At 41.5% G+C, this 22,474-nt stretch overlaps 1 protein-coding gene across 1 annotated transcript; it reads left to right on the forward strand.

The window, feature by feature from the left end:
- Positions 1–13,951: 13,951 nt before the first annotated feature.
- PPIF (peptidylprolyl isomerase F) lies at positions 13,952–22,015 on the forward strand. The gene is made up of 6 exons (XM_057416362.1): positions 13,952–14,267; positions 16,272–16,302; positions 17,195–17,283; positions 19,215–19,311; positions 20,104–20,179; positions 20,631–22,015. The coding sequence occupies exons 1-6, from the start codon at positions 14,079–14,081 to the stop codon at positions 20,764–20,766; spliced, it is 618 nt and encodes a 205-aa protein (XP_057272345.1). The 5' UTR covers positions 13,952–14,078; the 3' UTR covers positions 20,767–22,015.
- Positions 22,016–22,474: the final 459 nt, after the last annotated feature.

Consider the following 22,474-nt stretch of genomic DNA (forward strand, 5'->3'; position numbering starts at 1 on the left):
CTGACCCATCTCAGAGTGTCCTTCCAACGCGTGTTCTTCCATTTATTTGAAACTGTATCTCCCCCCTCCACCCCACCTCTCCTATGCCCCCCTCCAGCCACAGGTTTGCATTGGGGTGATTGTCCTGGCCTCACACAGAAAGGAAAAGGAAAACAAAAACACATACAAAGCTCAAAAAAGCACAAATCCTACAGCTGAGTGGCAGAGATAGGGAAGACACACGGGCCCGTCAGAGGGAGCCAACAGTTTAGCTAATGGGATTTCAGTAGCAGAATCCTGAGAATCTTCAGGCTGCGGCCGCGGGTGTTGCTATTTCTGCAAGCACAGGAATCATAACCACCTCTGTGAAGAAAATTCCTCTGCCCAAACACACAGATTGGGAATACCCAGGAAAATTTAAAAATGTTGGTGATGTTTAGAGTTTTTTTTGATAGTTTTGGTTTGAAATCAGTCCCCTTTGTGGCTGAGTTAACATCCAGCTCTTGCGGTTCTGTAATAGATCTTTCTGCTGTATATGCCATATGGAATGGAAAAGGGGGGGGGGGGGGGGGGGCTGGTGGATGCAAACCAAACTGTTCCTGATTATTACCTACAGCCTTCGGCGCCCCAAGCGTTTGTGTCACTGCGCTGCACAAAACATAGTAAGACAAGCTGGGTTGAAGGCAGCCAGGTTGATTTTCAGGACGGAGGGAGAGTAACATCACTATCTGCATAATTGTTTTTAATAATTGGCTTGAGAAGGGGCATTAACATTGGACAGATATCTTACAGCTTCATTTTTGTTTTGCTTTGCGTTCCTGTTTTCTGACTGTTACAGATATTTCAGCCCTTTTCTTCTCCTTCAGTTTCTTTTTTTCAAACTCTGGCTGCCAGGATGAGCTCTTTTCTCCTGAAGGACCGGGCATGGGGAGAATCAGTAACTGTTGGTAGATTGCTACTGCCCTCGAGAGACCCTGCTGCCACAATCACTGCCTTGCCCCTGTGATCTGTGCTTCTTGTGTGGTTGCTGCTCCTGCATGAGCTTCCTGTTGCTTCTGTGCCCATTTCTGTGCTCTTCGTCTCTCTCTCTCTCTTTCTCTCTTATAAATGATGTACAGTAGCTGTGTAAGAAGTGCATGTGTGCCAACTTTGCCCTTGTGGTGCAACATTTCAGCTTTTGCCCACTGTACAGTTATTGGTTTTGTTTCTTTTAGTTACTAAAGCAAATTTAACCCTGCTCCTTTTCCTCATCCCAAGTCCAATCAAACACCCTGTGTTTGCTCACCACAGTACATTTTGAACAGAAGTGCCAGGCAAAATCCTGTTAGTTCCCATTGGTTTGACTAGCTAGCTGCGTAGCCCTCCGTGTTTAGTTTGCAGTGCTGTAAATGGCATGTTCTGTGCTTATGACTCTGGATTTGCTTTCTTCACCAAAGTCAGATTTGTAAATTCTTTGCGGTTTTTGTTTTGTTTTGCTCTCTTTGTTAACGTTTCCCACTACTGCTGTACATGTGTCATGATATATATATGCTAGTCAGCAGCACCTTGCTGTAGATATTAAAGGAAATGGCGGTTTAGTTCTTTTGTTTTCCAGTAGAAGTATTGAATCTGTCAAACATATTATGTAGAGATGGTCCCACACTTATATTTTTCCTGTTTCGAGTTTTTTTAAGAAAGGCGCTGTTCATTATGCAAAATCAATTATTTTAAGAATTGCTATTGTAAATATCTGTGAATATTTTAGTATCGTCTTTGATAATATTCAGCATTTTCATGATCTGGTTATACTTTTGCTGGTGTTTTTAAATACCTTGTCTGAAGAAAAATATGGGTCCTTTTTTAAAAAAGAAAATTGAGGGTTCTTTAACAGAATAAGGAAGTTGGGTTTTTTTCTTTTTTTTCCCCCTCCTGTTTTCTCTTGATAAATTAGCCCAAATTTCATATCCATTTATGTGTTGAATGAATTGGTACATCAGGCAGTACCTGGACAATCAGGGCCCAGCTCTGTCGTGGAAACATAATAATAAGTGGTTGCCTAGGGCAAAAAAAACCCAAACAAGTAACTGACTGATGTTCACTGACTGTGGGTGATTGAGGGCTGGTAATGGCAGAGGCGTTGTTCATTTGCCCAAGTGAGCAGGACACCTAGGACCAGCTGTCTGAACAGGTAAAGATGCACTAAGGCAAGCAGCAAGTATGGGAGGTACCGTGTTTATATCGCTCCGGTCTCTGGAACCAGGGCACATTAACACTTTGGGATGTTGGTGGGTGGGGGAGGGAAACAGTATAGTATACTTTATACTGCTTAGAAGTGTCTTTTTTGTTATGTAGGCTTGACAACCTGTAGAGGATCTCTGCAGAGTATTAAAGATACCTTGGTGTAATACATGATAATATGGTTGTGGTGTGGTGCTGCTCTCGCGCAGTTCCTAGGAAAGGCTGTTCTTCAGTTACAGATGTGTTTTGTAGCCATTTTACTGTAGTAGTTTCCCCCTGTATTTTTGCTGCATTGTTTATGTAGGTATTGAAGTCATCTGCAGGGGTGGCTAATGATAAACTGACTTTTTGCCCTTAGAATTTGGGGGTTTTGTTGGGGGGGGGGGGGGAAGGGGGAGTTTCTTAAGCCATAGGTTTGGGAATAAAGAAGATTTCTCATTATTAGTTGGAACTGGTTGCTCAGATTTTATTAATTGATTCTGTTTAATGTTCCACCCTCCATTAATTCCTGAGCAGCTGAGTTAGTCACCTGAAATGATTTTTTTTCTCTTAAACGCAACATTAGCATTTTAAACCACTTATGTTAAGGACTGACCTTTTGCTAACTGGTAGCATTTAAAATGTATCATTTAAAAGTACCTGTTGGAAAGCATAAAGGGAAAAAACTCACCCCTAGATATTAGCAGTATGTTTGGAGCAGTGTTTGCATCTGCTTTGTACAGTAACAGAGAATTAAAGCAGACAGTTGACATTTTTAAGCTTACAGAAGCATTCAGTTTCTAAGCAGAACTTGAGAGAAAATACGATTTTTACCCATCGCCCAAATGTTGGACATTTGAGACAGTTTTAAAACTTACCTGTCAGCTAAAATCAGGTACTGTATAGCGGAGTCAGTATGAAAAGGCTTCTAAATGAAGATTTAGTTATTTTTTTATCGGTTCACTGCCATATTAAAGTTTAGAGAAAAAAAGCCTAGCAAATAGGGTAATCACAGTCATTTCTTTTAAAGCTTAATTATTATATGAAATTCCAGTAGTATTTTTATTCTTTCTTTTTTGTTTGTTTACTCTTAAATTGTTTCCCTATGGAAGTTCATCTGGGAAAGAACCCACAGAGATCTACAGTTCTGCTGCCAAGACATTACTATAGGACTGACAGATACACGCCAATGTCTGCAGCGGAGACTCAAGGGACAGCTGTACATATGTAAATGACAAATAGAGACATGTTAACAGAAATGCATTCATTTTCCTTGGAATGTGCATTGTTTTTATTTCGCAGGAAAAAAGAAGCTTGAAGCTCCATCTTATGTGGAAAATGAATCCTGTTTGTTAGCGTTTGTGGAGTCTCAGCATTTGTTTCACTTTCACTTCTGTAATATACTCTGATCCTTCGTTTTGTTTTGTTTTATCTACATGTAATATTTAGCTTACGTGTACTAGTCTATCACCTGTGTATTTTTAGGGTGCTACAGAAATAATGAAGAAAAATACGGGGATTCAGGAAAAAAGATAAATTGTAACCAAATTCATACTTTGTACAATTTTTGATAACGCGATCAGAGGGGAATTAAAAAAAAAAAAGAAAAAAGAAGAAAAAAAAGTACAATCTGAAGCAACATGCAAAAATGGCCATTGTCTTTGTTTGTACATTGTATGTACAGTACAATGCAATCATTTCATACTTTAAACTGGTCAGAAAAAATAATTGTGATTTTTAGTCTTGCAAAACTGTATGTAGTTAGATGATGTGACAACCTAATATTTATCTAATAAATATGTATTCAGATGAAACCTGTATATTAGGTGTTCATGTGGTTATTTTGTATTTAAAGATCAAATTATTTGACTATTGCTAGACATTTATATACTCTGTTGTAACACTGAAGTATTCTCATTTGCTCATGTTAATTTTTTTTTCCTAAATAAATCTGCAAAATTAAGGTCTGGCCAATTGGCACCTGCTTTGTAAATTCTGAGTTTCTTTTTGAAACCACCAACCTGCCCTTCGCCCTCCCCGGTGTGTGTTAATGTGGACGTCAGCTGCGCAGGATGCACCTTTTCAGGGATCAGGACTTGCTGTGGGAAGGGGAAGGTGTGAACCACCCTGGAATGACAGGTTATGAACTGAAATGTACTGCCAGGCATGGGATCACATAGAAAACAGCCCCTGCTGAGAAGGGTATCGGTGACTCACAGCCCAGTGCACAGGGCACTGTGTATCACCTGAACAAATAAGGATTACTTTGAAATGGAAGTCTGTGTGTGATATGAATAACAAGAAAGGAGGGCTTGTCTCCGGTCTTGGCATATATGGAGGGAGTAAACAGCCAACAAGTCCATAGTTGACTTTGTTTTAAGTTCTCATGAATTTCTTTCTTCAGTTGGAGCCTGTCAGTGAAGTGAAATTAGCGACCTTGGAAGACGGCTAAAATTAGATGGTTTTTTTAATGCATTCCCAAGTTGAAGGACTTGTTTTCAAAATGCAGCCTTTGAGTTACAAAGTCTGCTCAATTTATCTGCCTGTTTAAGCAGACTGAATTGCAGAACAAGGAATACACACAGGATCATAACAACAGCTGTGGCACATACAGGCCCTGTCTCAGCTCAACCAAGTTCTACACCTGTGCTTAGACATGGCCATAGATGCACCTGAGCCCCTTTGCATCTGAGAACTTAGTGTAATATAGACAGTATCACTGTACTTGTATATGTATATGGTGTTTGTGGAAGGGTTTAGTCTAAACCCACCTTTGAAATGAATTCAAATACATCAGAACAACTTAAGCATTTCACTTATGAGTATTAAATATCCAATTTAGAAATAGCAATTACTCCATAGCTCATAATGATGCAAGTCCTTACTGTTGACTAAGTTACATACAAGTGTATATGTGCAGGTATATAAAAATCTAGACTGGAGATTTATTTTCTCAAAATTGAGAAAAAACTTGTTTCTGACTCCCAACTTCCGCCTTCCTTGCTAGCGCTGCTTGTTACAATGGGCTTTTACATAATAAAACTGAGATACAGTGCACTCAGCAGTGAAGCAGAAAAAGTATTTCTCCATTCCAGCCAATAATTAATATTTTGGGTTTGATGTTCTGCTTTTCTGGAATCTCACAGGTGTCAGTGAGAAGTTGTGCTTCCACACTGTACAGATGGAGAAAAGTATGAAGAGCTTGAGTGGTGTCCATAAGCACTGTACAGTTTTCAAGCTTACTTTGAGGCAGCCACAACAGTTCTGAGACTGGTTTCTCACAGACGAAACCCAAGGACCCCAGGGTAGGTATAATGTGTGTGTCCAGCTGAAGCAATGTCTTGCATCCTGCGTTCTGGCAGCGTGTGTGTTCAGTGCATTGTGCACTCTGCCTGTGCTTCCAGGCAGCCACCTACATGAATGTCTGAGTTCCGTGCTTACCACTCGTTGAACAGCTTCAGAACACTCTTATTTCCCTCCATTTTTACTCTACCTAATCAATATGGATCTCTGAATCTCATTATTTTGGTTGTGTGCTCATGCACTTCATTGTGCCTTTTACAAGGAGCAGGATACTGAAAACAATTACAAACATGGAAGGACTCCCTGTTTCTCTTCTGCTTGAACAATTGGGATGAGACTTCTGTGTCTAGAGCAGCTTGCTTTCCTTTAAAGCAGCTAGACAGCATATAAAACAGTTGTACAGCTCTCACCTGATGCACCATATATAATGCTCTCATTTGTTACCCTTCTGTTTTCCTTTAATTAACAAATTTTCACATTTGTGTGCCTACTGTTTTACCTCTATGTATATTTAGCACGAACCTATTGCCCTCTTATCTGCTTAAGTCCCAAATCTGTACACATCTTCCTGTGTTGTGAACTTCCATATGTGAACGATTACCTTTCTTTTTTACATTTTGAATTATTAGCAGCATGTCACCTTATTACAGTTTTCTACTTTCTGTGTCACTGAAATCCTACTGACTCTATGCAGATTACTCCTAATGTCTGTCATCTTGTCAATGCGCTATTCATATTTTCTCTCTAAAAGGAACGTGTAATTTTTCTTGTATCGGATAGACCTCCAAAATCTTTTGCTGAGGTATCTTGTTTCCATCAGTCAATATAATTTTCCAATGTAAAAATGGTCCACAAGGAACCTAACCAGTTATGCAATTTCATTTATAAAGCAAGCAGACAGCAGTTATGTCATGACTCCTCCAGGCATTAGCATACACCGTGGTACAGGTGGACCTAGTGGTTTGTTTGCTAAACTATGCACGCTTCATCTGCATTTCCAGAAACTCCTTGCCTAAATCATAGTAATTGGTTTTATGCTATTTAAGTCTGTCCTTCTGTTAAAACCCTTCTTTCTAAATGTGTGGACTAGAAGAGATTAAGCTCTTTCCCTTGTTTATGTCTGCTTGCATTGTCCAGTGTCTTCCCCATTCCTGAACTCACTAGATTTGTTGATAGGTCCAGTTAAACACAGGAAAGCTTCTCTAGAAACACTAGGGTCTGCCACTCTTAAATACATTGATTTCTCTGCAGTTTTTGGCTTTGTTAGACATTCTAAGTGTTTTGGGATTACTGTTTTTCCCCAAGGTCAAAGTGTTGACCAGTTACATTTTTAACTCAATCTTGCAATCGAGACTTTCCTGTTTGCCCTTAGTTGTTTAATGATTTTTTTTAAATTTACTTTGTTGAACCATTCTGGGACATTCAGTTTCACATGTCACTGTGTTCAGTATCAGCACATCGATGGTTATGAACATGGAGACAGCTTGTTCATTTTAATAAGTTGTAACTAGTCAAAAGCTAGAAAAAGAAAAGTATTTTTAAAATAATCAGACTGCTGTCAGGGTTATATTTTTTTGGTTGGTTGGTAAAAACTACTGAAATACCCCACACTAATGAAAAGCTGCAGTTTAAGTGTTATTGGGATTTTAATGCATATTTAAATGATTCAGATTTTCAGCAGCTACTCTTATGTTTCATATTTATAATCAGGGCTCATTTTCTCCTTGTTCGTTGCTTCTGTGTTTCTCAGAAGGTACATTTTGTACATTTTTAAGACATGTAAAATCAGTGAATTTAGGACTTACACGCATACCCATCTGATTGGCTGTCCTAGTTGCTGACTGGTAAAAACACCCAGTTCATGAAGTTACACAAAATATGTGGCTTCCCAAGCAGTCCTGTTTGGCTGGCAGTTTTCATTGCTATGTTGTGAATGATGGTCTGCCTGGGAGGAAGCATTACTTTCATATTGCCACTATCAAACTGGTGGCAAAATGTGCAGGAGTGGCACAGACAGTCAGAACTTAAGGAAAACTGGACTGTCACCTCCTAGGGATGCTGCTCAGCATTTGTACCCCAGGCTTGCAAGTATTTCACCAAACATTTCATCATCCAGAAACGATGTTCTTTAGTTGTAAATGTGACACACGTTAGTTTGCATGTGACAACTGGTTAACTTGGTTGGTGGAACATTGTGTATTCAGGTGATTGTCACATGCAATCATGTTATATATGTCATAACGTTCCATGCTAGGTAATGCAGTGGTGCTGTTACATGCTCACAGTAAGCAGCCTTTTCTGTAGTGAAACGGCAAAAAAGCAGAAAGGAGTTGGAGAGATTCTGCATTGTGAGGTTGGTTCCAGCAGAATTACACATTAGAAAAACTGGGGGACGTGCTTTTAGTCTTTTTACATCTGTGAAGCTTTCAATTTCCAGGTGGTTCTTGTTCAAACTGATGTGATCTGACCATTTTTAGCTTTAAACTCCAATTGTGAAGTTGTACAACTAAAAAACATGTCTCAAAACTACAATTATTGTTAGAACTAGTTTAGTGCAGACAGGATAATTCATCTTGTACAAGGCAACTGTTACTTCAAAGAGTCACTGTTCAGATTTACACACCAGAGAAATACAAGGAAAACCCAAGGCTTTACCTGGCAGCCAATTAATGCAGAGCTCCTAAGAAACTGTGTAGAGAAGAAAGGCCATCAGGACATGAGAATATAAGGAAAGTAATCACGAGAAAGTGTGTCCTAAATATTGGGGAGGGGAAAATATGAGAAGAGGGACCAAATTACAGCAAACACCCATCACAAAATAATTTTAAAGCACTCTTAAGTACTCTGGCAAGGATGGAGAATAAAAACTGTACGGCTGGGAATTTGGGGGGCTGCTGGTGATGTGCTGCATGGAATCATGGGTTGCACATGGTCCTGTGCCTCTATGAACAGTGCGAACGTTTACCGCTTGAGTTGCAAAGACAACTGACTTCTAAAACTCACCTCAACCTAGAATGCTGTATTACCACCATGTCAGTCTTAGAATGCTAGATGTGTGATGTTCTCCCCTCCCTTTCACCTGGCGTTCTCTGGTGTTCTTGACAGTGATTATAGGAAGTGTCGATGCTCCTCTGGTTTTGTTATCAGTTATGTTTTTACCAGTTCTGTGTTACATCATGAAACAAGACCTGACTAGTCAATGGAGTCACACAGAGAGAAAAGATGAGGCATGGCAGGAGCTGGTAGTGATGAGAGAACAGATGTAGGTTTCCATGCAAGTGCGTGCTGCAACAGCCTCTCAGGAGGGAGGTGGGGACAGTGCGGTGCTGACTTCCACTCCCTGGGAAGAATCTGCTATTAGTCCCCTCTGATGAGTAATTCCTGGGCAATTCCATTTTCAGTGTGATCATCCCAAGATCCAGACTAGTCTTATTCATCATCATTAGCATGACTAATCGATTCTAAAAGTATTTCTGATACTATTTTACATTGTAACTCATTCCTCAGACCAGAGGTGGTACTGCACAGGTAAATAAACTGAACTGACCCCTGTAAATTTCAAGTTCTAATTGAAATTGGTGTGTTTCAGAAGATAGGAGGGCTCACATAGTTATGGCTGTATCTTAGTACTGTTCTGATCCCTCTGTAAACGTTCTTGGACCAGCTGTAGTGGTGTATGGACAGTCTTGTGGGAAGCTGCAGGCAGCTGCAGGGTGCCCTGGGCACTGCATAAAGGCCCCATGTAACCTGACATCTCAGCAGTGAGTTTCCATACATTATGCAGGGAGACTGAGTAATGAATTCCAAGCCAGCAGTGTCGCTCAAAACTTCATAAATGAAAATGCTAATCACAGCTGTAAAGAGCATGAGTGGATTGAGGTTTTTCTTGTATGACTATTTGTAGGTAATTAGGATGAAGTCATGTGGGGAAACTCCTCCTTTATGTACAGCACGTGCTGGAGAGAAGGTTCACGTTGTGAGCTGGGTTACTACAAGTTCCTAAGAGAAAACCTTGATAGGGGGAAATATTTATTAGCATTTTTTTCTTTTCATCTGTAAATGTACCTGTGTGGCTACGCTATGCTCTTTGAGCTCTTGTATGATTTAATTTCACACTGCAATTACTTAGTATAATGGAAAGGTCTTTCACCATCTCCCCCACTCTACTCCCCATTCATAAATAAATGCATATCACAGATACAGATCACAGGAATCCTTTCCAGCTCTTAACTCATCATCCAGCTCAGCCAAAACCTTGAAATAAAAATTGCACTGAGTGTTTTGAAGTGCAGCACATCCGGGCTTTGCAGGTGGAAGGTGGGAATGCCCACTGGAAATTCCTGCTCTCACTTAAAATCACACTGAGTCCCTGTATGACTCTTCCCTCTACCAACAGTCTAGATTTGCAGAGTCCTTGAGACAACCAGGTCCCAGATGCGTGAGGGTTCTTAACATCAGTACCATGGGAATTCCCTGTATCACAGTAGCAAGTGATGCTAGGGTGAAATCCACTCAATATTGGATTCTTGCAGTCTAGATTTGAAGTTTTATTTGCATGGTCTAAGCATACAGCCCCGTGAAAAGCATAGAAACGTGCCAAAGATGACAAAGATGAATTGTGTGTAGTTGCATTCTTGCAGTTGGTAGGTTGCAAAATGTGATCTTGCCAAGCTGCCAAGATCTATCCAGCAGCAATCCAAGACTGAATAATACAATTAACCTACATTCCTGTGTCACAAACAAGTAGGCATGCAGTCGGACAGTTAGAATCAGGAATGCGTATTGCCTTTTTACTGGTGCAGTATCTGTCTGCTGGGAGGCAACACCATTTCAAGCCCCTTAAAATCAAAATCACCAAACTTAGGTCATGTTTCAAGCATTTATTCTTTCCGTTTCTTTAGAAGAGTCACTTAAATGCTGCTGTTGTTTCCTGTCCATCCTGGCATAATGGTGGTAATATTTACTCACTTGCTTCAGAATTCTGTTTATGAAGACTTTTAAGTTGTATGTAATGTATCAGCATGAAATACTGTATCATTTATTGTTTTTCTTATGCTGGAATTTCTCTGCTAGGACTTGAGAATGGTCCTTTAATAGGTGTGTTTCTAAAAAATACTTTTCTATTTAGAAACTGAAAAGGGTCCCTTTTGTTTGTGTCTCTAACTTCTATGTTGTCTTTTGAGATGGGGAAGGGAGAGAGAATGATGAAATCTGTAGGGCAGGTCTCACCTCCCTGATGGCTCTGCTGAAGCATTTACCTTGACTTTTGTGTATGCTGCTACACTCTGTAGTAGCTCACAAGCTTCTAGTCACAGTGTCTGCAGGAGTCCTAGTTCATCTGACCATGCAGGAGTAGACCATGATGAGTGATTTAGTAGCTTTATTGCATAAATTTAGAGATAATAATTCAGTCCATATTCCCACATAAAAAAAAAACACCACCGTGAAAGAGAGCTGTTTTGTCTGCTCACCAAGGCCTGCAAGTGTTTGATCTGTGTTGTTTGCTTGTGAAAGATGCCTCTGAACTCTTAGCAAAAAGTTCAAAGCTGTTCTGCCAGTGTTTCCCAAGTGTGAAATAAGAGTATTTTCTTCTGCTCATCTTTTGCCTTTTTTATTAAATAATGAATCTTTCAGGGCCAGAATGGTCTGTTGTTATAGGTATGCACAGAACTTAACACCCACGTGTGAATTCTGGCTTGGGCCTGTAGTGGCTGCTACAAGTAAAGCAACATTTAAAAGAGTGTGAGGGGTTTTATGGTCACTAGAAAATAAATAGATTGAGTGAAGTTATAATTTCCCTAAAATGGACTTGAAGCTGGGAGGATACCAATCACAAGGTAACTAGAAAACGTGTACGGATTTGGTTACTATTAACAACAACAAAATTCACCTTTAGATTATTAGTAAAGGCATAGAAAACACTGGCATGATACTGTAGATATAAAGTAATTGGTCACCCCTATCTTGGATACCATGCAAAGATCCTCTCATCTTAAAAAAGTCCATAAAAGTGGAAAGAGAGAAGGGCAATAAAGATGATCCCAAAGACATGGAACAGCTGTCTTATAAATAATAATTGAGTTGGCTGTGAGTTTTTGGTCTTGAAATGACCGAGAGGAGAAAAGATGTAGGTCTAAAACTATGCACAGTATGACAAAAATGGGTTCCAATCAACCTGTCTGCTCCAGTAAAAGAAGTAGGGCACATCAGACAAAGCTAATGGGAACAATACTCAAACCAAATGTTTGATGTGCTGGGCAGCAGGCCTGTGGAGGACACCTTCCAGTTCATTGCCATGGAAGCTGCTGATACTGAGAGCTAGGACAGGCCCAATGAGTGGGTAAGTACACAGTGGGGGAAAGGAATAAAAATTACTACATACCAAAGTCACATCTGACTCGGGAAGTTCTCTGCAGTGGAAGCAGTAGGAGGTTGAAAGCTTACTGGCCTATAACACACCTCCCGTTTTCACTCTTCCTTAGGCATTCCTTTAAGCCGGGATTTGGGACAAGATGGACCCTTCTGCAAACCCCTGTATGTTTCTGTAGTTATAAAGCACTGTATGTGCTACAGCCATCCCTATGATACCACCAGCTGCTCAATTGCTGTCTCAAAAACTCTTACCTTTCTAATTTATCCCTGATGTCCTTCCACTTAATGGGCATGAAGCATGGGTCTCTCTGGAGTGTGTGCCTGGGAAACAGTGTCCATCTAGGATTTCTCAGTCATCTGTAATTGCAATCTGAACTTTGTGGCCAGGGCAGTGCCTTGACTGACAGCTTTCTGATGATTCAGTGAATGTCACTGGTGAAGTCACTTTTAGCTGCTTGACAACAAAGAACTTAGGCAGGACTGAAAGTTTCCTGTTCTTGATGTAGGGGCTCTCTTTGTGTGATTCTGTCATATTACATTACATGGTTGTGGTGCTCTATCCTTCATCAGAATAACTTAGTTTATAATACAAGGAATGTGAAAATTACAGGTCCATAACTACTAGAATCACCCTTGGGTTTTTCAATTTGTGTTTTTTTGCTTGTGGGTGTTTGGGTTTGTGTGTGTGTGGTTTTGTTTGTTTGTGAGACACTTCAGGAGCTATTTTCCCACATTCAAGGGATATAGTTTTTAACAAGGGTAGCCTGCAGTGCTACAGGTACATGCTACTTTGTGCTGGTGACTTACTGCCTTAAAATAATCTGTAAAAACCCATGCATCCTTTTTAGAAATGTTTTACTAGAAACCCTATTTCCATCTGGGAAGCTGAAAGAGTAAAGCAAGCAGACAGGATGTCATGTATGTGCAGAATTCATTTCACCAGAGACCCAGTTGTGTCCCCTTAACTGCAAGGTTTATCATAAATGCAAAGCATCAGGCGTTGTGGGTGTCCTTTGCTTTGGGCGTAGTGGGGCAGAATGCTGTAGGTGTAGCATGCTTGCATGGGCCTGTCATGGAGAACTGAACTTCTGTTCCTGTTTGTTTCCAATGAAAAAAACTAAAGCTTGTTCTCTGATACTGGTGGGCTTGCATTACTAGCGGTATGCCTGGTGGTTGCTGAAGTGCTGGCACAGCAATGGTAGGTTTTGTTCACCCAGCTGGGGGGAACTGCACCATGAATGATTTTGATGAAATCAAATGTATGCAGATTGTAAAATACCCCAACTAGTTCTTTTAGAGACAACCTATGCTGGCTTGTTAAGAACAGTTGTATTGCTACTGGTCTGCTGATGGAAGAGCTTTGACCTTACAGACCAGGACCAAACTGAAGACATTCTGTATCATCAAGAATCTGAAAAACTTCTGCAAGTTTTTATACACAGGATTTATATCAGGATGGCAATTGGACAGAATTTCAAAATTATATCTGAATATGAGATATGTACCAAGTATTTTGGTACGGTACTAACTTGGGAAAACTAAAATCAAAACTGAATATTTTCATACAACAGGTGAACCCTAGTTCCCTTCATAAACTGCTTAACCTGGACCAACCACCCCTCCTCACTTTTGTGATCCCTACGGCAGGTTTCCAAGGTCCGGCTATGGAAAGATGTCATGGGCCCCCGGGGTCTGCGCCGCCCGGGTGACACCACAGGAGCGTGCTCAGCACGCCTCTGCCGCCGCTTGTACTGATGGCGTGATTCCCCTGCTGGGCGCTGCCGGTGAGTAACGCTGTAGCCCGTGACTCCCCTGCACCCCATCACCCAGACATAGCAACAGCCCTGCCTCTCCCGCTGAGGACAAGCCCAAAGGCGTCCCCTGGCATTACGAAACGCAGGAACTCCCCTTCCCCGCGACCCCTGGCGTTCGGGGAAGCGTGCGGAACAAGCACACATACCCCAGCAGCGCCCCGAAACCGCTGCCGAATGGTGGCCGACGAGCGGGCGGGCAGCACAGGCCCGCTCCGCACCAGGGGGGCGCCGCCGGCTCCTTCCCGCCGCAGGGAGCCGCTCTGCCCCACAGCGCCCCCGCCGCCATTTCGCCCTTCGCGCCGCCCGCCGCCCTCAGCGGGCGCTGTGGCGCCGGCGCGGAGCCCATAAAAGGCCGCGACAGCACCGGCCGCGTGTTCGTGTGTGCCGGTGTGTAGCCGTCAGCGCGCCCGCGGCATGCTGGCGCTGAGCGCTGCCCGCCGCCTGCTTCGCCCGCCCGGGAACCTGCTGCTGCCGTCGGGGCTCGCCTGCATGTGTGCGGCCGGTGCCCGTGGCTGTGCCACGGCCGCCGCCGGCTCGGCGAACCCAGTGGTGTACATGGACGTGTCCGCTGACAACCAGCCGCTGGGACGCGTCGTGCTAGAGGTAGGGGAGTGGGGTCTGCCGGCAGCTCACCCGCGGCCCCGGCCCGATGCCCGGGGAGCCGAGGGCGGTGGGACACCTGGGCATGGCGGCCGGTGAGCGCAAGGTCAGGGCAGGCCAGCGGGGCGGCGGCTACGAGGCTAACAGCGCCGGCTTCTGGCCCGGGGGAAGGCGATGGCCGCCGCCGGTGTGGGCCTGAAGGGTCCGGGAGGTCGCCGTCCCGAGGGGCTGCTGGATCCGCTTCTAGGGCGGAGATGGTGCAGAGGTGGCTCCTTCCCGAGTGGTAGGCGGGCAGGGGCTGGAAGAGAGCGGCATGGAGTGCTTGGCTTCGGTTTGCCACGGTAGCGCTCTCCTGTGTCGATAGCTGGGGTCACCCCTGCGGGACGGGTCTGCGGGGTCTGGTGCTCGGGGCGCCTGCGGCTCCTGAGCTGAGGGGCAGATTGGGCCGTGTCATGGCAGGGAGCCTCAGCGGCAGAAGTCCTGAGGCATGGTGTGAAAGCAGAAACGCTGAGCAAGGCTGAGCTCAGTCAGTACCGCAGGTACCGCTGGGTGGACAGGGGCAAGCGCGGTTCCCACAGTGACAACGCGCCCGAAGCCCCAGCGCGGCTCTGGGTTCTGCGCCGCCAGTGAGGGGCCGGGCGCTCGCCTGGTTGCTCCGGGGGCAGCGTGCCATAGAGGTCTTCGGCCACAATTCCAGCTCCATCCTGCTTTCCCCCTTTTCTTTTCCGGGGCACTTTCTGTGTGATTCTCAATTTTCAGTGTTCTGAGGTACTGCTGCTGTGTGTTGTGTGTACCCTGAGAGGTTTGCACAGCTCTGTTTGTACTGGGAGCCGGCTCAGAAGCCAGCTAACAACCAGCTCTGTCTCTAAACATTCGGTCTCCGAAATAATCGGGCCTTTAAAGACTGCCTGAACACACAAACTGCAGCACATTCTGCTCTTACAAAAGCACCGAGACTTTAATTGTGGTGTACCACATATCCTTAGGGTCGGGCACGTGCCTCTGAATGAACGTGTTGTGTTTGGGAGGAATGAGGGGTGTGCTCCAGAACCACGCACTAGATGGGGAATGCTGCTCTTCCAAATTGGTCCCTACTGAGGGAATTGGTTGTGGCCTTCTGCCTTCAGCACCCACTCTGGGTCTGTGTCAATAGATGTTTTAAACATAGTTCATAAGGGTTCTCTCTGAAAGGGGTTCCCTTGAGGCCAGGGCCGGATTTATTTTTCTTCATTGAAAGTGTCAGCATATAAATTAATTGGATGCTAGCAGCTGTCCTGTTCTCAGGAGGTGGCACTTGAAGGAGTCAAAGGTAAAAGTATTGCTGTGCAAGTTTCTTATTCATCAATGAGATTTAGTAAATAGCTGGATTGTATTAGAAAAAATAGCATCGGTGTTACTGTATTGCTTGTTGCAGTATTTAATTCCGTTTAAAAATTTTTTGTTTGCCCAGTTTACAGAAAATCAGAATGCATTGCAGCATCAAAGCCTTGAATATTTGGCAAAGTTGTGCTTAGATTCAGCTGCAAATTATAGGCATCCAAGGAGAGTATCCTGAGGAAGGAGCATTGATTCTTGCCACAGCTGTATTGTTTCTAGGAGGCTGCTGCTGGTTACTGTCAGGATGTGTGACTACATAAAACTTTGGTCTGACGTGGTATGGCCACGGTTGTATCAATTATAATCTACATTTTTAGGATTGTTAAAAAATGCATACTAATCAAAATCCATTGTTAAAGATTCTTCTTCGTTATTGCTAAACTGTTGTGTGATCCATGAAGTCATTAGACACTGCTCAAGTTGCTCTTTGTTAACCAGCCAAAAGCTGCGTTGAGGACATACTTTTAATTACTAGCAATGTCTTAAGCTGTTATTGGAATTTTGAGTGGCTTGTGTTATCAGCTAGCTTATCACGTTGGGAAGAAGTGTCAGTTGTACCAACCTCCCATGTAGAAGTTTTTCTGTGTATGTATGACAAAGCTGACTTACTAATTTGTCTTTCTTTAACAGCTGAAAGCTGATGTGGTTCCAAAGACAGCAGGTAAGGCAGCACCTCCAGAATTTCATAGTTAAATATTTAAGATTTAGATTGTGATTTGCAGGAACAAGAATATTCTTTTACCTTTTGGAAAGTATTTTCATGTTCCATCCCCATTTGTTAAGTAGAGAAGTACGATATGAACTTTGTGAGAACAGTGCTAGTGAGGAGTTATTTCTTGTTGTTTCAAATAGTTTCATTTTGTAATTTGCACGAAGATGGTGCAGTCCATATGTTGAATTGTCAATGGTGAATATGTTTAAAAACACATTAGTTTGCATTGAAATCAAATCAAATTGGAAAGGGTAAACCTAAGGGATGGTGTCTTTTGGAGATTTCAAAGCATGGATAGGGTTTTGTCATTACCTGATTACTGCACTCATGTTACAACATTTTTGTGTTTTATCATATGCTTCCTTCCTCATCTGCTTATTTAGTGGGTCTGAAAAACTTGTACTTTTCTTTCAGTTCCTGGTAGATTAATATCCTTAAAAACCACTCCGATAGCAAACCAACCCAACCAACCAACCAAAACCCCATCATCCTCATGGTTACTGTAGAGAACACAGGCATAAAAGTCATAAAATGAAACCTTTGACTCCAGAGTAGTGGGTTTGGGAGCGGGGTGTGTGTGTGGAGTTAATATGTTAACAGCAAAATAAAATGGAGATGGAAAAGGATGGTGTTTGTACCCCGTACTGGGGCCAATCAAGTTTTGTTTTCTCAGCATTATAACAGAGTTGGCTTTTAAAGAATGGAAATAACTAATAATACCACCTTAAAGATATTGTAAAACCTCTGCAGTGTATAAACTTGGGACGTAGTGAATCTAGGTGTGTTTGTTTATATTATGTATCATATATGGCAAAATAATATTTTATGCTTGTTTTCACAGAAAACTTTAGAGCTCTTTGTACTGGTGAAAAAGGATTTGGGTATAAAGGATCCACTTTTCACAGAGTGATTCCTTCATTTATGTGCCAGGTAATGCTTTTTGTTTCCTTTGCTATTAAATTTATCTGCGTGTTATTTATATATTCTTAGAACCAGTTAGATTAGTAATGTTCTAAGTGGCTGTGCTCTAACCTTTGCTAACTACAGAATAAAGAAGTGGCAGTGTGCCTTACATCTCTGATTATTTTTTTTTTTTTTTGCTATGGTTCCTTCTTAGAACATCTTTTGTACAAATAAATAAGTTATATGTAGACTGTCTTAAAAAGACTGTCTTAAATCTTTCTGCTTCTGTATAGCAGTGTACTTTAGCGTGGGGCATGCTTGGCAAAATGACGCTTGGGGGAAGCGTTTGTGGGTAGAATGACAATCAACCTTGTGTTCTGAGGGAGCTGAGAAAACACCATGTCCTTTCTTTATTCCTAGTAGAATAGTCTGTCCACAACAGAACATGTGTTTTTTAGAAAAAAAAATATTTATTTTTTTTTTTCCTGAACATTTCCCTAACGTGGAGGGGAGGAGGGAACCAAAAGGGTTGGTTGGGATCGATCTTTGGGATGACACACTGGAAATGGATTTTGTTTTGATTTAAACGATGAATCTGTAAGAAAATGTGAGAAGGTTGTAGTAAACTGCTTTAGTTATTAACTGATGACTGTGATGGTTGCCCCTCCTGAATTTTTTTATTGTAAGTGAAGAACACAGCTGTCAGAACAGGAGGCTGTAGTTTTATGACCTATTTCTAAGAAGAGAAAGGGGACAAGTGTGCTGTAAAGTACATATTTTCTTGCCTTTGACATGGAAAGTAAGGTTTTGTGATGCTGACAAAGGGACAAAGTTTAGACATCCTGCTGGCGTCAGAAATACATAAATATAAGAAAAATAGAAATCCTACTTTAATGCTGCCACTAATTTGTGAAGTTCTGTGTATGTCTGTTCTTACCTGCCTTTTTTGTCCCCACAAAAAAAAAAAACCACAAAATGAGGATACTCCATGGCTGACTCCATGCTGTGATGATATGATGAATTGATATTTAGGAATTACTTGTAGGTTTTACATCTTTTAAAGTGAGAGGGGACAGTAGAGGCCTTTACAGATGTTGAAATAGTGTTAATATGATTCAGGCAATTGGTATAGCCTAATTGAGGTCATCATACCTAAGACTTGACAATTCAGATGCCTCCACATGGCATGCAGCCTGTAGAGCATACCTCTGGGCCTATGTAGGAGTAGCTGTAGCACCACCTGTAATAGATTACTCAAGGTGGGAATGGGAGGATGAACATGATGTGAAATACTTGTTAGGTGTGAGTTCTTTGTGATGTCTCTTCTGGGAGAGGAAATTGCAGATTGCTGGGAGCAGTGTTTAGTAGCCACTCTTGCGAGTTGCTGGGGATTTTTGTTTGGGTTTTGTGTGTCTAACCCAAGACAGATGGTCACATCTATCTCAGCAAGCAGAGTAAATCTGAGGAAAGTCTAAAGTAGCTGAGGTGTAACACAAACAACAAGACCTAGAAGTAGGAAATAGTAATATTGGAGATGCTGACCAGTGTTAATACCTGTTGGAAGAGAGAGAGAAAGAGAGGAAAGTTTTGATGTCTTGCCTGTGGTAATGATTTAGGGTGATTTTGTTTTGAGGCATTTGAGGTGTTTCCTAAAATTACTGCTACCATTTATTGCATCACATTTGGGAGCGAGGCTGGCAACACAGAAAGGTGGCTGTTGCAGTTATGGATGTTAGTTGGAGAATATCAGCAATATCTGGAGCAGAAATTTAGCTTGATTGTACCTTCATCTGCTTACATGGGTTTAAATCCTCACATGACCATATTCATTCTTAACCTGAAGACAATTTGCTCATTTTATTTCTTTTAAATTGGAGTGAGTATACTTTACATCAGAAATTATGCTATTGAAAGTGATGCTTGTGTGCTATTAAAGTTAATAGCAATTTCCATTTCAGGGTGGTGACTTCACAAATCATAATGGAACTGGTGGAAAATCCATTTATGGCAGTAGATTTCCAGATGAAAATTTCATACTTAAGCACATAGGACCTGGTAAACAAACATACTTTTTCTACCTTCTGCTGACTATCACCTATAATGAAACATTTTTTATGAAGATGTATTAAAAAAAAAAAATAAGATGGGAGGGACACTTGCTAGTTGGAGAAATATCCAGAAGTTTAACAATGCGTGGTCCCTGGCATGAGCTTGTTTGTGTAGACTGACAAAGTAGGACTGACACTGTAAGTCTGTAACAGGTGACATTGCCACTCTTGCTCTTGCTGTAAAAGGGACTGCAGAATAAGGTATTTTTATGTTTTTTTGCATTTCACTTACAAGTTCTGCAAAAGTGAAATTACTGCTTTTATTGTCCTCTTTCATAGCGTAAAGTCATAGACTTTGCTTCTCCAGTAATCATCTAAGTAAACATTGAAACAAAGTGATCTGGGATTTCTTATTTACTAACATAGGCACATCCTTTTAAGGTCAAATCCAGAGAAAGTAAAGGAAAAGCCATACATAAGGACATCTGATTCAATTCTATAGTCTCTCTTTTTGGATTATTACTTCCTCATCACAGTAAGCTACTGATGCTGTTGAACCACAGTAGAGGTTAGCTGATGTTAATCACATTCAGAATGTGTACAATGAAGTATATTACTAATGTTCTTGCTGTGGAAAGAGGGGAGGCTGGGCTGGAGGGAATAGTCAAAGGCAAGTCAGTGTGGGCCATCCCATCTTAATCCAAATGTCCATCTTAATCCAAATGTGCAGAGGAAAATTGTCTTCTCTACTGTGTACTTGTTATGCCAAACTAATAAGCTGCTACTGCTGCTGTTCTAGGTGTTCTTTCAATGGCCAATGCAGGACCCAATACAAATGGATCTCAGTTCTTCATCTGCACTGCAAAAACTGATTGGTAGGTTCTCAGCGCTGCATATTAACCAGTTGAATTGATGCCTGGATCTGGAGCATTTGGTTTTCTTGAGGTTGTGTTTGTTTGTGATTTGATTGTTTTTTTTTGTTGGTTGGTTTGGTAGGTTTTGGTTGGGTTTTTTTTTGTGTGTGTTTGGGGTTGGTTTGTTTGTTAGGTTTTTAATTTCCAAATTACTTGTCTTACAATGGAAAAGAAATGGTTATGTGCTACTTGAGGGAGGAGGGTCTGTGCGGGTGACAAAACAGTTGTCCCTCAGAATGCTTCTAAGTCCAGAGCTTAAAGTATTTCACTTGTAGAGCAGTGGTGCCTTTGCCATAGACTTGATCAGCATATGAGATTTATGAAGATCTGCTGACATTCCTTCACTGAGCTTGGTTTGATTCAGTCTTTATGATATTTTAAGTAAAACTCCCTTTGTGTGTTTGTTTTACAGGCTAGATGGAAAACATGTTGTTTTTGGGTATGTAAAGGAAGGAATGGATGTCGTGAAAAAAATTGAGAGCTTTGGTTCCAAGAGTGGAAAAACCTCCAAAAAGATTGTCATTACTGACTGTGGCCAGCTGTCCTAGCCTTTTGCCTCACCATTCATGAAAACTTCGATGCTGTGAAAAATGAATCATAAAAACATTTCTGATCCCATGAATAGCACCTGTGGAACCACATTTTCCATGTAACTTGGTCCAACTTTTATATTTATATTGAATAATAGTGATTAAAAGTAAAAACAATAACTGAAACTTGTTTTAACTGAGTTGATGTGGTAATCACTCTGCCACCCTGATTTGATAGAATCCCATTGTGTTTTGAAAGAAGTAGCACGGTCATCTGAATGCAGTGTTGATACTGGCCAGAGGTTTTGGATGTTTCAGGTGTTAGGATTGGTGGTGGAGTTGCAACTAAGTGTTCTGTAATCAGGACTTAGATAGAAATAGAGAAATGCCACACTGGTGCTCATAAAAACCTATTGTTTGTCTCATTTTGAAAAAATACTAACTAGTGCTCTCAGGGCTGTCAGGTGTTTTCCTTCTGTGTCTCAATTGGAGTCTATGCAATAGAGTTAACATGTGATTGTGAGGTTTTTAAAATTCTGTTTTAATAATCTTATTTTTTTGTAGTCTCAGGCCACTGTTTAAACCTGAATTCTATCTTACCTGCTCCAGTGGAGCAGTGTGACTTTTAGGTTAAGTAAATTGTGTTAGGTTTAGTTAGCCTACTACTAGGGCTCTGCCTGGGCAGTAAAACCGCAAATCAGCCAAAAGATCTTGGGACTTTTTTATTATGCAACTGTGAACTTACTTGAAGTGTGGTTCTGCTCTGAGATCTGGGTGTGTAACAAATACAGCACGGTTCTCAATAGATAGTCTGTTTTTGCAGTTTGAGAATGTAATCAGAGTATAGTGAGCTTGCTTGAGTGAGAAAGGTTTCATTGAATTTTTTGTCCTGTTGGTCCTGCAAAGTCAGCCCACATGCGGTATTACTGGGGTTGTGATTTCTTCTCACAGATCATCATCATCATCATAAGTCAAAATTGGTCACCACAGAATCGCAAAGCTTTGCTGTGCAGCAAAATCATTATTGAGGTTGATGCATGAGAAGGAAAGAATTTAGCTGATCAGATAAACACATTTCATTTGTATGAACTGCTGTGTTTTATGTGGCATGCTTGAGCAGTAACAAATGTTGGAAACTCACAACATTGCGTTTAGAATCACTAAGGCTGTAAAGTATTCATGCTTGTGGGAAAAAAAGGTTTTGTGCAGTAATCTTGATGCTGAAGAGAAAAATAAAATGTGATGGCTCTCTTCAAATGTGAATTTACTTCAGTTGCATTCTGATGGTATGTGGGTTTAAAACTATTTTGCACTGGATTTGTTTTCTACTGAGAGCTGCATTCTTGTGTGTACAAGGTAGTATTCAGAGTGTAATTTTGCAGAAAAGGGAATTGAAAAGCTTTTTATTCTTTCCACCATAGATGCTTCACCTTTCTTTGTAGCATTTTAAAAATATGAATTTGGGTTGGTTTGGCTTATTTAATTTTGATACGATAATGAGAGGGGTTTGTGTTCTCTTAATTTGCAAATGAAAAATAATTAAATACAGTCCCACCACAAAAAACGTCTTTGGTTTTCTTGAAAGCAGGAGTGTGAGGAGCTGAAACCTGTTGTGTTTACTTGGGCTGCTCTTTCTGTCTGTTAATGGATCTGATGCAGTAGTAGCAGAAGCCATGCTGTCATTTGGAGAGAAACCCAGCAAGAAATGTGGTACTGGTGCTACGCT

The sequence above is a fragment of the Pezoporus wallicus genome, unplaced genomic scaffold, assembly GCF_028554395.1.
Source record: "Pezoporus wallicus isolate ANWC-B61680 ecotype Strahan unplaced genomic scaffold, APGP_CSIRO_Pwel_v1 contig_2012, whole genome shotgun sequence".
In the NCBI taxonomy this organism is placed as follows: Eukaryota; Metazoa; Chordata; class Aves; order Psittaciformes; family Psittacidae; genus Pezoporus; species Pezoporus wallicus.

What these genes read in the sequence shown, in the direction of transcription:
- PPIF (XM_057416362.1), top strand. Translation starts at nt 14,079, where the DNA reads ATGCTGGCGCTGAGCGCTGCCCGCCGCCTGCTTCGCCCGCCCGGGAAC. An exon ending in TTCCTTCATTTATGTGCCAG is followed by an intron (nt 17,284 to 19,214) that starts GTAATGCTTTTT and finishes TTTCCATTTCAG; the next exon opens with GGTGGTGACTTCACAAATCA. An exon ending in TGCACTGCAAAAACTGATTG is followed by an intron (nt 20,180 to 20,630) that starts GTAGGTTCTCAG and finishes TTTGTTTTACAG; the next exon opens with GCTAGATGGAAAACATGTTG.